Here is a 15911-nt window from a genome sequence, read left to right on the forward strand (position 1 = left end):
GATTTAAACTCTACCCTTGTGCATACTGAGCAATAACAGAATAGGCAATACAAAATACAGCTCTTAGTAATGGTGATATCATCCTGGGATGTTCAACACTGCACTGAACAGCCATATGGAAAATGTCTATGGCCATTAATAGTCGCATAAAAGGAGTGTTCCTGATGCTAAAATACCTAGCCCTAGATTCATGTATTCATGGCAATCTCAAATAAATAAGACTTTTGAGACTAGGGGTTTGTGGCCACATAATAGAAAAGATGCTTGAGTTTTTTCCCCCAACAATGCTAGTATTTTGTGTGACTTTGAAGATATGTGAGCAAGCTAACAATATGTTTTCTAAGAAGTCTAGTAGCCATTGTTAGGATAGCAGACTTCAAATCAACTTAAATTTAGACACAATAGATAAACTATTATTTAAATCATAATGAATAAAAACCACTGCTATGTACAGAGGCATTTATGCCGAATACAGAAGCACATTGGCATTCTTCTCCTATAAAATGCAACTATAAAAAAGATTAGCTATATATTTAAAGTGTCTTACTGGTCTGAAACGGATTACGTACATTAAATCTTCTATCAACTGTGTTGGCGTAAGAAATAAGGAATATATTTTCATCTTTGTGCCCTAGGTGTAGACATTCCAGTTCATACAGAGAATAAAAATCTGTAAATAAGAGAAATTCTTACTCTCTGTTATGAGAGGTTTTAGAATTCTTTTTATAATAACCGATGTTCTTTCAAAATTACAAGTGCAAAGTTACCTACTTCTTCCTAGTAATAGAACTAATAATATATATAATCAGGAAAAATAAAAATTTTAGCTTGACCTTAATTTTAAAGCTTGATTCCTAGAGGCTAGCCATTTAAATGTAACACAGCTGATATTCATAAACATATAAGCATAATCTTACATACAGTTTTACGATGAGACATACTTGGGACACATATATATATGAAAACTATGGGAAAAGTTTCTTTCAGAGATAGATGATATGATGATATTTAGTGTTTTTTACCAATTGGATGGTAACTGCTTCTTTGATTATCTGGAAAAGATCTAGTGATCTTACCTAAATCTGCTACAATTATCAGCACAACAGACTAGTCCCATTTAAATCAATATTTTCCAATTAACATCAAAAGTACAAGGTTGATATCCCACCCCTTCATATCAACAAAATATCTGTTAAAGGTTTAATTCGCAAAAGAGAGCGCCTTGCATTCTTACCAAATAAGCCCTTTGAATTCACTGCTAACGACCAGTAAAAAAAAAAAAAAAAAAAAGTCACTGTATCTTTTCTTGATTACTGATCTTTGTAGTTAACTAAGGACTGACCAAACTGAAATTCCTTTCCCATATAGTTTTCTTTAGAGGATTCAAATATTACTGCAAACCTTTAAAGACAGATATTACAAACCTTTCAGGACTTGCTGCTAACTTGCAGTTTGATCCTGCTAAGTGAGGGTGGACTCCTATGCCAATTAATTGTAATGGGTCACTCACTATGTTTGCAGATTAAATATCAGACAAAAAACTTCAAGTCTGGATTATAATAATGTTGTGATTTTTTTGGCTGATTTTTCTTTTAAAATATATTCTTGGTATCTAACAACTATGTGCAAACCATATTCTTATGTTACATAATTTATGATTGAAAAAATGAAAAACATATTTATAAATTCACTGTTAAGTGATTAGACTAACTAGATTGAAGAATCATTCCCAATTCTCTTTTTAGACTTTCTATTTATAAAATAGATTTCTTTCTTTCTTAAAAACAAAAAGGTATAATTAAACCTATATAGCATCCTTCTTCTGATAGGTTCAAAGTGCTTCATATCCTAATAGCAATTCCAAGGAGTGTGGGTAGCAGGATTGTTGCCCCTTATTCTTAGAGTGTACTGATCCTAAACTTTAGTATATCAAATGCAAACATGTCTTTCAGCTATCTATTATAATTACATGAGTATAACTAAATGTCATGGTGGGTTTATTAAATGTATTTTTTAAAAAAAGCAACTATATTCTAATGTAAAGTAATAAGCAAAAGAGTCTGAAATAGACTAGCTTCTTAAATTCTATTTATGCATTTCTTGGGGAAAAAGTGTGAGAATTGAGTAATAAAGAAAAATAATAAAAAAGGAAATATTTTCTTGAAAAAAGTTATTACATTTTTCTCAGAGTTTAAGTTTAAATATATTATACAATCAAGGAAGCTCCTTTGGCTATATAATAGCTAGACTGTTGAACCTGTCAAACCCCTGAGCTGTACTTTGAAAAAAATTATTTTAAGTATATGTGGAAAATAATGAACAAAACAAATATCACACCTAAAATTTATATTAGTAAAATGTAACATGAAAATCTCAAAAGGAATAGGAAGCAAAGAAATAGAAATCACAGAGCTCAGAGCAATGAAATCTGTCTCCTATAGAAAACTAATTTCAGAAAACACCTGAAACAGGTTAAACAAATGTTTAAACGCACAGAGATACAAATGAATAATGTAAACTACTTTCCCTAATAAAGATCTAAATTCATTATGTACTTGCAGCAAGTTCTCATTAAAACACGCAATGGTAGTCTTGACAAAAATTAAGAAAAATTATAAGGTTTACAGTATCTGTGTTTGTAAGTTCCCTTTTAAGAGAAATTACAGCTCAAATATTTCCCGAAGATAACTTAAGTAGAGTCTGTACATGAGGATCCACAAGATAATATTACCAAGAGTTGTCTTCAGTGTCTTAGAAATTGTTTCCTAGCCTTCCAGCCTAAAGCTATACTAATTTATATGAGGGAATGTTTGCTTAGAGTGATGTGATTCAAGGCAGAGCTGGGAGCTGAACTCTAATGAGAGGTCCCAGAGTATGGGAAGAGTAGGTATGTGTAAGAATTTGGTGTGTACACACCATAACAAAGGAAGGTATCAAAATGTAGGATTCAAGAATAGGAAGAAAAGGATGATACAGGGAACCTCGAGTCCCAAAGTGGCAAATGTCATCTCTGTAACTGATCTGAGAAAGGGGAACCCTTTAACTTTCTCTGACCAATGATAATCAGTTCTGCTCTAAAGACCCTCAGAGAGTCAGTTTTTTCCCCTGTTTACCAAGAAACTCTTTATAGCAACCCCAATTTTTCATATTTAAGCTCATGTTTTTCTTAGTTGACACTCAGAAGATATGAAAAATAGACTGTCACTATTCCCTCCCTTCACTTATTCATTGAACAAACATTTACTTAATATTAATACTTGGTGCTGGGGATACAAGGTTCTTGTACTTTGAATAGCTCACAGTTGAGGGAGAGAGAGATGTATAATTAGACAATTATATGGGATAAATGTGGCAGTAGTAGTATGTACAATATATTAGAAAAAGATACAGGAATGAGAATTAACTTTGCTGCTAGGAGCCATGACAGAGGTACTCGCAGAAGAAGTTATTTTCCTAACAAGGGAAGACAGGCATTTCAGGGAGAACAGCAAATGCTTGATACAGGAACTTTCTAAGCAACTTAGCTGAGTTAGACTGTAGAGTTAAAAATGGGAGAGAGGTGAGAAATGAGGCTAGAAAGGGAAGAGACAGGATTTGCAAGAACTTTACATGAGGCCATTTTGAGTAGTTTGGAACTTATTCTCTTGGGTAAGTGGGAGTTACCAGAAAGAATCTGAGCCTTCATATACTCAAATTACTACTTAAACTATTTCCCAGTTCTCTCTTTATATTTCATAAGCCTGTCTTTCCTTTAAAGTAGACCTTTGCTTTCAATCCTTTAACACTTCTCTGAATCCTCTGTAAGTTCTCTCTCTCAGCCCAGAATTAGATACAAACTAGATACCTCAAAAGGGGTTAACCTGTACAGAGTACACGGACTTTGTCCCATGCAATTATACTTCTATTTAAGAACTCTAACATCAATTATTAAAATAGCTCTACTCACTCTTCCTGGTATTCATCAGAAGGTCCTAGATTAGCTGTATAGGAACGAAGTTTAGAAGGATAAGAGATAGAAATTGCTGAAGAAGTCCTATATCAGCAGTCTCCTAAGAGTAAGTAACTAAGCTCTTCGGTAAACTCTTGAAGATTTAAGGTCAGTGACTCATTTATTCAAGACTTGGGGTCACTCCTGGGTACCAACTTTTTTTTTTTTTTTCACTCTTGGGAACTCTCAGTTAAACTAAGAACACAAAAAGCCGTGGGTACCTGCGGGTATATATATATCTCTCCCTGCCAGCAACTAGACTCTTAGTACCAAAGCATACATTATAAAGCAAGATAATTTACAATGAATTTAAAAATAAGGGCATGGTAAATTAAGGCTCAAATTAAAGAGCATAAGGAAGTGAAAATAGTAGCAATGAGTTCACTAAATTAGATGCCAGAGTTTTTTTTTTTCTTAGTTAAACCTGCTTTTTATTTACCAGAAGTCTTTTGATCTCTCCAGAGTGAAAGGGATGCTGACACTGAAGTGGAGATGGCATTAGTCATGGTTCCCTTACCCACTCCACCGTGGACACCAATTAATTTGAATGTCACACAGGAGAAAAAAATTTTCTTTGCCTCCATATCACAAATGGAAAAACAGATTTAGAGAGATTAAATAATTTCTACTTTTAGTATCACTTAACTCATATTCAGTTGCTCCAGAGATGAAATTTGGTATTTTCCCTTTTAATTTTGTCAGCCAAGTTGGCCATACTACTTTTCCAAAATATGGACAGTACTACTAAATAACTCAAACCTGTATGTACAAGAGCTACCAGAAATGATAAAGAAAATGATCAAATTAAGAAAACTACCATATCATTGGAAAAGATATCAACCTGATTATAAAGTTGCATACTAAACTGAAAATCTGAAAAGCAATGGCAAGGTCTAACTTCTTTTGTGAAACGGGAGTTACCTGATATTTTACATTTTCTTTCTTAAATCATTTCAATATTAGCTATAAGGCCCACAGAGTAACAAATGTCAAAACTAGAGCAATAGTCCCAGGATGTACTATTTAGGTCATGGAACTGATGTTCTTCCCAACACATCTATATACGGCTTGACTTATCTGAAAAATGAGCAACAGTAGAATGTGCAAGAGAGTTTTTAAAGTGAGCTTAAACTATAACTGAGAAGAGGCTACAACAATATCTTCCATGCCACACGTTCTTCTTACAATGTGGTGGGGTCTATATCTCTGCTACTTAAACCTGGGTGTAGCTTTCTGTCTCCTCAGGTCAACAGTATGGCAAAAGTGACTTTTAAAGCTAGATCATAAGAATGCATAAGAGAGCTCACTTTACTCTCTTGAGACACTTGCTGTTAGACCCAGCCACCATGCTGTGAGGAAGCCCAAACTAGCCCAAGTAGAGAAACCATATGGAGAGGCCACATGTAGGTGTTCCAACTGACAGCATAGTTCCTAGCCGAAAACCAGCCCCTGAAAACATGCAACAGAAATAAAACATTCCCCCAGTGCCCTATCCTAAGGCCTAATTTATAGAATCTGTAAGCATAATAAAATGGTTATTTTATGCCAATAGGTTTTCAGTGTTTTATAATGTAGCAAAAGATAACCTGAAAGAGGAAGGGTAGGGAAACTATCTTTGGGACTGTTTGAAGCATAGTTTCATAAGCAGTAGGGTACAACTTTGGGTAAGTGGGAAACAAATGCAATAAAGTAAGCAAATGTCTTCTCAATGTGAACAGAATTGATAGTACTGAATTCGCCATTTATTCCACACCTAAGCACAAATACCATCAACTGTAAAAGTGAACAGTTCTTTCTACATCTCTTCTTAAAACACACACACACACACACACACACACACACACACACCCTTAGAGATACTGAAACACAACATTAGTTTAAATGAAACAGCTTTATGGTCAAGTATGTTTGGGTATGCTAAGAAAACAATCTATTAAAAACATCCTTTTTGGATACCAAAAATTTCCCTAGTTTAAAATATTTATCTAAACACGACATATTTTTAAAACAGAGAGAATAAAGGGAAAAAACTCTGTAAGCCATTTGTTATACTACCCTTAGGGATAAATATTATTAATATTTTGATTATTTTCCTTCCTGGACTTTTCAATGCATATATAAAAACACAGTCTTTCAAAATGGAGTTCGTATGCCATATGCTATTTTATATCTTTCTTTTTGTACAAAATGACACTGTGAACATTTCCCTATGTCCTTTCAATATTCTTTCAAAACATTATTGAATAATTTTCAATAGCTATATAACAAGTATATATATTTGTTGTAATTTATTTGATCATTCCCCTAGTTTGAGTGGTTGCCATTCCATAACTTTTGCTATTATAAATAACTATGTGATGAAAACCTGCATATTGATCTTTGTTAGTGGAATTATTGGATAAAATGGAATGAGCATTTCTTGATGAAGTTTACTTGGTTTCCAGAAAGATGTGGCAAGTAACATGCTACCAGCAGTATTATCCAACTCGATGAAACATCACTAACATCATGTTTCTTAAAATCTGACTTATATATTTTACAGATACAGTAAGATGTCACAGACATAGAATATGCAATGTTTTAGTAGTTAACTTATGATATTGAATTCACACTAATGTAATTCAGCTAAAAGCTTAAGTTTTGTTTGGGAAATTAGAAGTGCAAGCAAAATTACTGGTGCTTTAAAAAGAGATGACCAATAAAATATTTGTTGAAAGTTTAAAGTAATAAATGAATAAATTGAATGAAAAAACAAACAGCTTTAAAAGTCAGGATACTTGAATTCTAAGCCTAGTTTGCCACTGTTTGCAACCCTAGGCAAATTTAAACACCCTTTCCTAACTCGTTTTCTTAACCTCTACAATGGAAACAACAATAATATCTATTCCTACTTCACAAGGATTTCAGAAAAATAAACAAAAAGGAAATAAAACACAGTGCTTTAAAAACATACTCTCGGGGCTTCCCTGGTGGCGCAGTGGTTGAGAATCTGCCTGCCAATGCAGGGGACACGGGTTCGAGCCCTGGTCTGGGAAGATCCCACATGCCGCAGAGCACCTAGGACCGTGAGCCACAACTACTGAGCCTGCGCATCTGGAGCCTGTGCTCCACAACAAGAGAGGCCGTGACAGTGAGAGGCCCGCACACCGCGATGAAGAGTGGCTCCCGCTCGCTGCAACTAGAGAAAGCCCTCGCACAGAAATGAAGACCCAACACAGCCAAAAATAAATAAATAAATAGCGTTCCCTTAAAAAACAAAACAAAAAACACTGAAGGGCTTCCCTGGTGGCGCAGTGGTTGAGAATCTGCCTGCCAATACAAGGGACACGGGTTTGATCCCTGGTCTGGGAAGATCCCACATGCCGCAGAGCAACTGGGCCCGTGAGCCACAACTACTGAGCCTGCACGTCTGGAGCCTGTGCTCCGCAACGGGAGAGGCCGCGACAGTGAGAGGCCCGCGCACCGCGATGAAGAGTGGCCCCCGCTCGCCGCAACTGGAGAAAGCCCTCGCACAGAAACGAACACCCAACACAGCCAAAAATAAATAAATAAATAAATACATTTATTAAAAAAAAAAAAAACACTGAAAAATAAAAAAACAAAACAAAACAAAAAAAACATACTCTCTGAAGTCAAATTGTCTAGGTTCAATTCTTGGCTCTGTTACTTATAGGCTGTGTGACCATGTGCAACTCATTAATTTGTATGTCAGTTTTCTCAACTATAAAACAGAGATTATACTTAACTCATATAATTGTTGTGGAGATTAAACAAGAAAATCCACAAGAAAGCACTTTGAATCCTGCTTGATACATGGTAAGTGCTCAATAAACATTAGATGACAATTATTAATATATGTAAATTTTACACATAGGTAAAATAATGGCTTTTTAAGATCTACTTGGCAGACAGATCATTTAAATCTCAGGTGTTCTAAATTTAAAATCAACACACTTGAAAAATATAGAGCTATAAATTTTCCATAATTTTTAGAGCCTGAAAGAACTACGAAACAAAGTTTATCACAAATAAAATATAATATCAACAAAATAACTTTCTTTTTAAAGAGAATATTCTTTCTGTGGCTCTTTACTTAACTGGATCCTTCTCTCCCATCAAGTCTTAGTTCAAATGTCCCCTCCTCAAGTCACTCCTACCTACTCAAATTATCCTCTACTATATCATGTAGTTTTCACAATCTGTAGTTAACTTATTTATTCATTACTACCAGTCTCTTCCCACCAAAATGTAAATTCCATGAGAGAAGAGGCTTTGTCTTTTCTTTTTTTTTTTTTTTTTTTGATCTTAGTGGAAGCATGGAGTCCTAACCACTGGACCACTAGGGAAGTCCCCGAAGCTTAGTCTTTTCTATCTCTACAAAAATACTAATTTCTGACACTGAATAAATATCTGACTGAACCAACAAATTGATGATATAATAGATGGTTAGGCACTGAAAGAGTTGGTATAAAGACTACAAAATTTCTTCCTCAGAAAGAATGGCCATCTAGATTAGCATTTCTCAAAGATTTTTATCATGACCCACAATTAAAAATACATCTTATATCAAGATCCAGTAGGCACACATACCCACGTAACTAAAACAAGTCTCACACAAAAGTACTATGATGTGTGATAAATTCTGATATTTTCTATTTCAATTAAATATTCTATTCCTTTTCATTGAAAATAAAATTATTGTGGCCCACTACACTGATTTTATATCACATTACTGTGTAAAGACTTGAAGCCTGTATATTGTACAGCACAGGAAATATAGCCAATATTTCACAATAATTTTAAATGGAGCATAGTCTATAAAATATTGAATTACTACGTTGTACACCTGAAATTAATATTATATTGTAAATCAACTATACTTCACTTAAAGAAAAACAAAATAAGAATAAAGAAAGAAAAAAAAAGACAAAGTCTGAAAAACAGTGGTCAAGTTCAGAGGTTATTCTCTGAAAGGCATTAAAACAAGTATGCATGGGAAGGAAGAAATAAAACTGCCTTTGTTCATAGATGACATGATTATCTTATGTAGGAAATCTGAAAGAATTGAAGGAAAAAAAAAAAGAAGCCAAACCTCTCCTGGAACTAATAAGCAATTATAGCAAGGTTGTAAGATACAAGGTTAATATGCAAAAGTCAATTGCTTTCCTATGTACCAGAAATGAACAAGTGGAATTTGAAATTAAAAACATAATCTTACTTACATTTGCACCCCCAAAATGAATGTCTGTGACATAGGACAAAAGCAACAAAATGTAGCAAAGATCATCTTTTCAACAAACGGTGCTGGAACAACTGGACATGCACATGCAAAAAAATAAATGTAGACACAGACCTTACACCTTTCACAAAATTTAACTCAAAATGGATCACAGACCTAAATGTAAAACACAATACTGTAAAACTCCTAGAAGATAACATAGGAGAAAACCTAAATGACCTTGAGTATGGTAATGGTATGGTATCTTTTTAGATATAACACCAAAAGCATGACCCATGAAAGAACTAATGGTTTAACTGGATTTCATTAAAATTTAAAACTTCTGCTCTGTGCTTTCCTGGTGGCGTAATGGTTAAGAATCCGCCTGCCAATGCAGTGAACACGGGTTTGAGCCCTGGTCCGGGAAGATCCCACATGCCGCGGAGCAACTAAGCCCGTGCGCCACAACTACTGAGCCTACGCTCTAGAGCCCACGTGTCACAACTACTGAGCCCGCGCACCTAGAGCCCATGCTCCACAACAAGAGAAGCCCCACCGCAGTAAGAAGCCCACGCACCGCAACAAAGAGTAGCCTCCACTCGCCGCAACTAGAGAAAGTCTGCGCATGGCAACGAAGACCCACTGCAGCCAAAAATTAAAAAAAAATAATTAATTAATTTTTTAAAAAACTGCCAAAAAAAAAAAACCTTCTGCTCTGTGAAAGACAATGTAGAGAGAATAAGAAGACAAGCCACAGTCAGGGAGAAAATATTTGCAAAGATACATCTGATAAAAGACTGGTATCCAAAAGAAACAAAGAACTCTTTAAACTCAACAGTAAGAAAACAACCCGATTAAAAAATGGGCCAATGATCTTAAGAGACACCTCTCCAAAGAAGATTTACAGATGGCATATAAGTATATAAAAAGATGCTCCATATCATATATTATCAGCAAAATGCAAATTAAAGCAATGAGACACCACTACACACCTATTAGAATGGCTAAAATCCAGAACACTGACAACACCCAATGCTGGCGAGAATGTAAAACACAAGAATTCTCATTCATTGCTGGTGGGAATGAAAAATGGTACAGCTACTTTGGAAGAGAGTTTGGTGATTTCTTACAAAAGTAAACATACTCCTACTGTAAGGTCCAGCAAACGTGTTCCTTGGTATTTACCCAAAGGAGCTGAAAACTTAAGTCCACATAAAAACCTTCATGTAGATGACTATAGTAGCTTTATTCATGATTGCCAAAACTTGGAAGCAACCAAGATGCATTTCAGTAGGTGAATGGATAAACTGCGGTACCTCCAGACAATGAAATATTGTTCAGCATTAAAAAGAAATGAGATATCAAATCATGAAGAGACATGGAGGAACCTTAAATGCATATTACTAAGTGAAAAGAAGCCATATCAGAAAAGGCAACATACTACGGTTCCAAATATATGACATTCTGGAAAAGGCAAAATTATGAAGACAATAAAATTATCAGGTTCCCAGAGGTTGGGGATGAAGGGAGAGATGAATGGGTGAAACACAAAGAATCCCTAGGGCAGTGAAAATACTCTGTATGATATTATAAAGATGGATACGTGTCATTATACATTTGTCTAAACTCATAGAATGTACACCAAGACTGAACCATAATGTAAACTACAGACTTTGGGTAATAATGATGTGTCAATGTAGGTTCACAGTTTTAACAAATGTACTACCACCCTGGCAGGGCATGTTATTAAGAAGGGAGGCTATGCATGTGTGGGTTGAGAGGGTATATGAGAAATCTCTGTACCTTCCCCTCAATTCTCCTGTGAACTTAAAACTGCTCTAAAAAAATAAAATCTTAATTAAAAACAAAAAAGAGCGTGTAGTTTTATGTATATGTAAAATTGGGGATAGGGCAGGGTTGTCATAATTTTCAGATTCATGAAGAGGTTCACGTCCCCCTAAATCTAAAGGCTTCTATTACTATATGTTCATTATTATCTGTGAGGCACTACACAAAAATATGTATAAAAATATGGCTTAACATAGAGATGGCAGTATATGATAGGAAAGAGGATTGACTCTGGAGTCTGATAAATCTTGGGTTCAAATCCTGAATTCATCATTTATCAACTACAACCTTGTACATATTATCTTACCTATCAGCCTCAGTTTTCTTATCTAAAAAGGAGTTTGCATATCTACTTCATGAGATTAGGTAAAATAAAAATTATGCAAAACATCCATTATAGTGCCTGGAATATACGCTAAGTATTGCTCTGGCCAAAAAGTTCATTTGGGTTTTTCTATAACATCTTATGGAAAAACCCGAATGAACTTTTTGGCCAACCCACTATTTCAATAAATTGTAGGCATCATTATTATATTCTAATGTTTCCAACAAAATTAACTTCCATTGACAAAATACAATCCTAAACAAACTACAACTAAATTACAAAGTGTAAATTAACAAAAAACAGATTATTCATGTATATGTGGAAATTATATTCCAGGATCCTACTTTTTCTAACAGCTAATACTGCTGTGTAGGAATAATTACAACCTGCTCCTCCAAGTATGGATTTATCAGTTCAACGAAAGTACCAAGTACCCACAGTATACAGTCTGTGGAAAAATAATTTATCAAAAATATAAATAAGTTACTCTTATTTACACCCCCAGGATTACAATGAACAATGTATGTTTTTTTAACCAATGTTCCTCACATCACTTAGCTGCCTGTTGCAGAGCAGTGTGGCTGCGTTGGTATTCTGCTTATTCCCTGCCTTTAAAGCTGCATCTCTTCTTGCTTGCTCAAGCAGAACTCTTGCTCTTTCTTTGAGCTCTTCTTGTCTGGATAACATTCGATGCTTAAAAACAAAGATACAGAATTAGAAGCCAAAACAAACAAACAAAAAACCAAAAAACCCATGTAATCCATTTTTGTAAATGAATCAATAGTTATACAATCCGTCAAAATAATAGCGGTCAGGAATAAGATTGTAGTTTTATGAGATTACCTATAGAAAATATTAATGTTGACTACAAACTGTGGAATGAATACATATATCTTGACTAAAAGGAACTATACCTTTACTGGCTAAAACTGGGTTAAATTTAATTACATTTTCATTAGAACACAGTCTCATAAGGTATAAGGTCCATACACATATTATATACATTCTTCAAATTTGCTAATCACAGTATAATCTGGCAAAGACATTTTTTCAAGTTCGCAGTTTTATTTTTATAGTTGTATAGAATTGATAACAAGGTGTCTTCCAAATTTGCATTTTGAAAGATTTTAATTATCTGTGGCAACAACTCTTTAAATTCTTGACAATTTAACGTTTATAGAAAATTCAAAGCTATCATATTTTATTTAAAGAAAAATAATACTGTTTTTCTCTATGGCTCACTTTCCTTACAACAATTAAACATCAGAATTGGAACAGTATTTTCTTGGATTAATTTGTAATCTTACAACATATTTTTGGAGAAAAACAGGTAGAACATCAATGGAAATCAGCTCTTAAATGGTGGCATTAATCCAAAGCACAAATATTCATAGTGTGTATAGTTCAAATTCCTTTTCTCTACTAAAGTAGCCAACTTCTGACTTTAGATGTCTATAACTATGACTTTGATACTTAATTTCTTTTCATTCCTTTTCTTTGCATAGTTTTGGTTCAGTCATAATTATCATTCATGGTCAAGGAAGAGGTAATAAACAGCAACCTATTACTTTATTTGGTAATAATGTAAAACTTTAAAAATTAGTACATCATTTTTGGGTCTCTTTGTGACCTTTATATTTTGATACAGCAAATTTTAAAATTTTTCTGTAATTTTAAGCAAAGATTTTTCTTGAAGTGTACAATTCAGTGATTTTTGTTTTAGTATATTCACAAGTTTGTGAACCATCAACACTATCTAATTCCAGAACATTTTCATCACCCAAGGTTTTAAGAGGATTAAACAAAAATTCTTAACTTAATAGATACAATTGAAATGTATAAGCGATAATGAAAGATTTTTAGCTCATACTGATAGGATATAATAGAACAGAGTTCATAACTGCATTTGAACTGGTTACAAATCAACGTATTCTCAAAAAACAGACAAAATTAATTAAATGAACACTGAATTGGCAGTCAAGACTGTTAATCCTTCTTCCACTAATAATAAGCAATGCAACATTGAACAGGTCACTTAAAACCATTACATGATATTTAAGAACTCTGAAGTCAGACAGATCTAGTTCCATTACTTGAGTAACTTGTGAGCAAGCTACTCAATCTCTTTAAGCCTCAGTTTCCTTATTTATAATATGGGGATAAAAATAGATCAACTCTCATAAAGATATTGTAAAGATTAAGTGAAAGAGAGTAATGTAGTGAGCACCTGATAAATGTTAACTATTAATATATTTTTTAAAATCTCTCAATTCCCTCATCTTTTAAATGAAGGGAGATCATCTTTAAAATCCCACTCACTGGGAAGCAGCCGCATAGCACAGGGAGACCAGCTTGGTGCTTTGTGACCACCTAGAGGGGTGGGGTAGGGAGGGTGGGAGGGAGACGCAAGAGGGAGGAGATATGGGGATATATGTATATGTATAGCTGATTCACTTTGTTATAAAGCAGAAACTAACACACCATTGTAAAGCAATTATACTCCAATAAAGATGTTAAAAAAAAAAAATCCCACTCACTGTAAACTTTTCAAATACTTAGAGTAGATCATCTTAAAAGTTCCCAATAGCTCTAAATTCTGTGATTATACAGTCCTTTAGGGATTCCAATTAGCTAAACAGACAGTGAAAAACTGCTTTGGTCTTAAGAGCACATAAACACAAAATTTTTTTCTTTTTAAAATGCAATTCATATTCATCATAGAAATTTTAGAAAATATATAAAAGTAAAAAGAAGAAAAATAAAAGCATCACCCTCCTTGATTTCAAACTATATCACCATTACAAAGCTATAACATATATGCCAGTATGATACTAGCATAAAAACAGACACATAGATCAATGGAACAGAACAGAGAGCCCAGAAACAAACCCATACATATATGGTCAATTAATTTACAACAAAGGAGTAAAAAAATATACAATGGGGAAATGGTGTTGGGCAAACTGGATAGCCACATGCAATGTAATATTATCTACCTACAAAAAAGGATTAAATCTTGCCACTTGTGACAACATAGATGGATCCTGAGGGCATTATGCTAAAAGAAATGAGTCAGAGAAAGGTAAATACCCTATGATCTCACTTATATGTGGACTCTAAAAAACAACCCCCCCCCCCAAAAAAAAAATCCCTGAAACCAAGCTCACAGATACAGAGAACAGATTGGTGTTTGCTGGAGGCTGGGGGTGGGCTAAATGGGTAAAGGGGTCAAAATAAGTATGTCATGGGAATAACATACAACATGGTAAATACAGTTAATAACACTGTATTGTATATTTGAAGGTTGCTAAGAGAGTAGATCTCCAAAGTTCTTATCGCAAGGAAAATAAAAACTTTTGCAACTATGTATGGTAACTGATATTAACTTGGCTTATTGTGGTGAACATTTTGCAATAGATACAAATATTGAATCATTATGTTGTACACCTGAAAATAATACAATACGTGAATTACAACTCAATTTTTAAAAAAGAAATGTTTTTAAAAAATTAGCAATACCGGCACCCAGGGATAATCATTGTAGAATCATGCTTTTTTCCACTTAATAGTCTAAATATTATGAGCATTTTCTCACATCCTTAAATATTTCTTTGAAAACATGATTTTAAACTGCCTACCTAGCATTCTATTAATATGAACATATCATACTTTAACTTGTCTTATATTATTGGATATTTAGGCTGTTTATAATTTTTTACTATCATAAATAATGCCTTTGTGAACATCTTTATATGTAAATTCTTGTATACAGTTCTGATTATCTCCTTAGGAAAAATTCCTGGAGAATCTAATGAGGTAAACATTGTTAAGGGACTTAATGTAATTGTTGATTATTTTACATCTGGGCTATAATTATTTTTAGTGCTGTTATGGCCAAAACCAAAGAGATATTGTGAGCATAAAGTTCAGGGGCACAGAATTTGAAGTCAGACAAGGTTGGTTTTGAATTCAAACTTTTAACATTTATTATATGACCTTAAGGCAACTCTGTAGATCTTGGTTCTCCCATATATATATAATAGGCACCAACCACTCACCTCATGGGTTGTAAAGTCTGAGATATGTGTAAGATATATAATGGTTATCACATGTATCAGCCACTCAAATGGGCAACATTATGACTTGTTAAGTCTATACAGTCACATTAAATTATCAAATTTCCTCTAATCAAATGCTATTAATTATTAGACTCACTATGATTTTATGAGTTTCTAAGAAAGAACACTGTCAGTTAAACTCTAACATATTATTATAAGTAACATCTTGATTTCAGAGAAGTTAAAATGTAAAAAATGTCTTAGAATCAATAAAATACAGTATACAAAAGAAAAACAGATTTTTAACTGTCTAAAATTTAGCTACAATAAAAAACTTATCAAGTATTAACACCTATACTACAATTTTCGGTACCAGGCAATGAACACTTTTGCCAAAAAGTTTTAAAATTCACCCTAAGCAAAATTCTAACCCGTAAACCAATCGCCAACAAATAAACATATATGGAGTTGTAA

At 33.8% G+C, this 15911-nt stretch overlaps 1 protein-coding gene across 4 annotated transcripts in view; it reads right to left on the reverse strand.

The window, feature by feature from the left end:
* Positions 1 to 15911, reverse strand: part of EHBP1 (EH domain binding protein 1) — a 339673-nt gene that overhangs the window by 75571 nt on the left and 248191 nt on the right. For all 4 annotated transcript variants that reach the window (XM_059943246.1, XM_059943245.1, XM_059943243.1 and 1 more), the window contains one exon: positions 11929 to 12072. In XM_059943246.1, coding sequence (XP_059799229.1) covers positions 11929 to 12072 — 144 coding nt within the window. The remainder of the gene's footprint in view (positions 1 to 11928; positions 12073 to 15911) is intronic.

This window comes from Balaenoptera ricei, chromosome 13 (genome assembly GCF_028023285.1).
Source record: "Balaenoptera ricei isolate mBalRic1 chromosome 13, mBalRic1.hap2, whole genome shotgun sequence".
Taxonomy (NCBI): domain Eukaryota; kingdom Metazoa; phylum Chordata; class Mammalia; order Artiodactyla; family Balaenopteridae; genus Balaenoptera; species Balaenoptera ricei.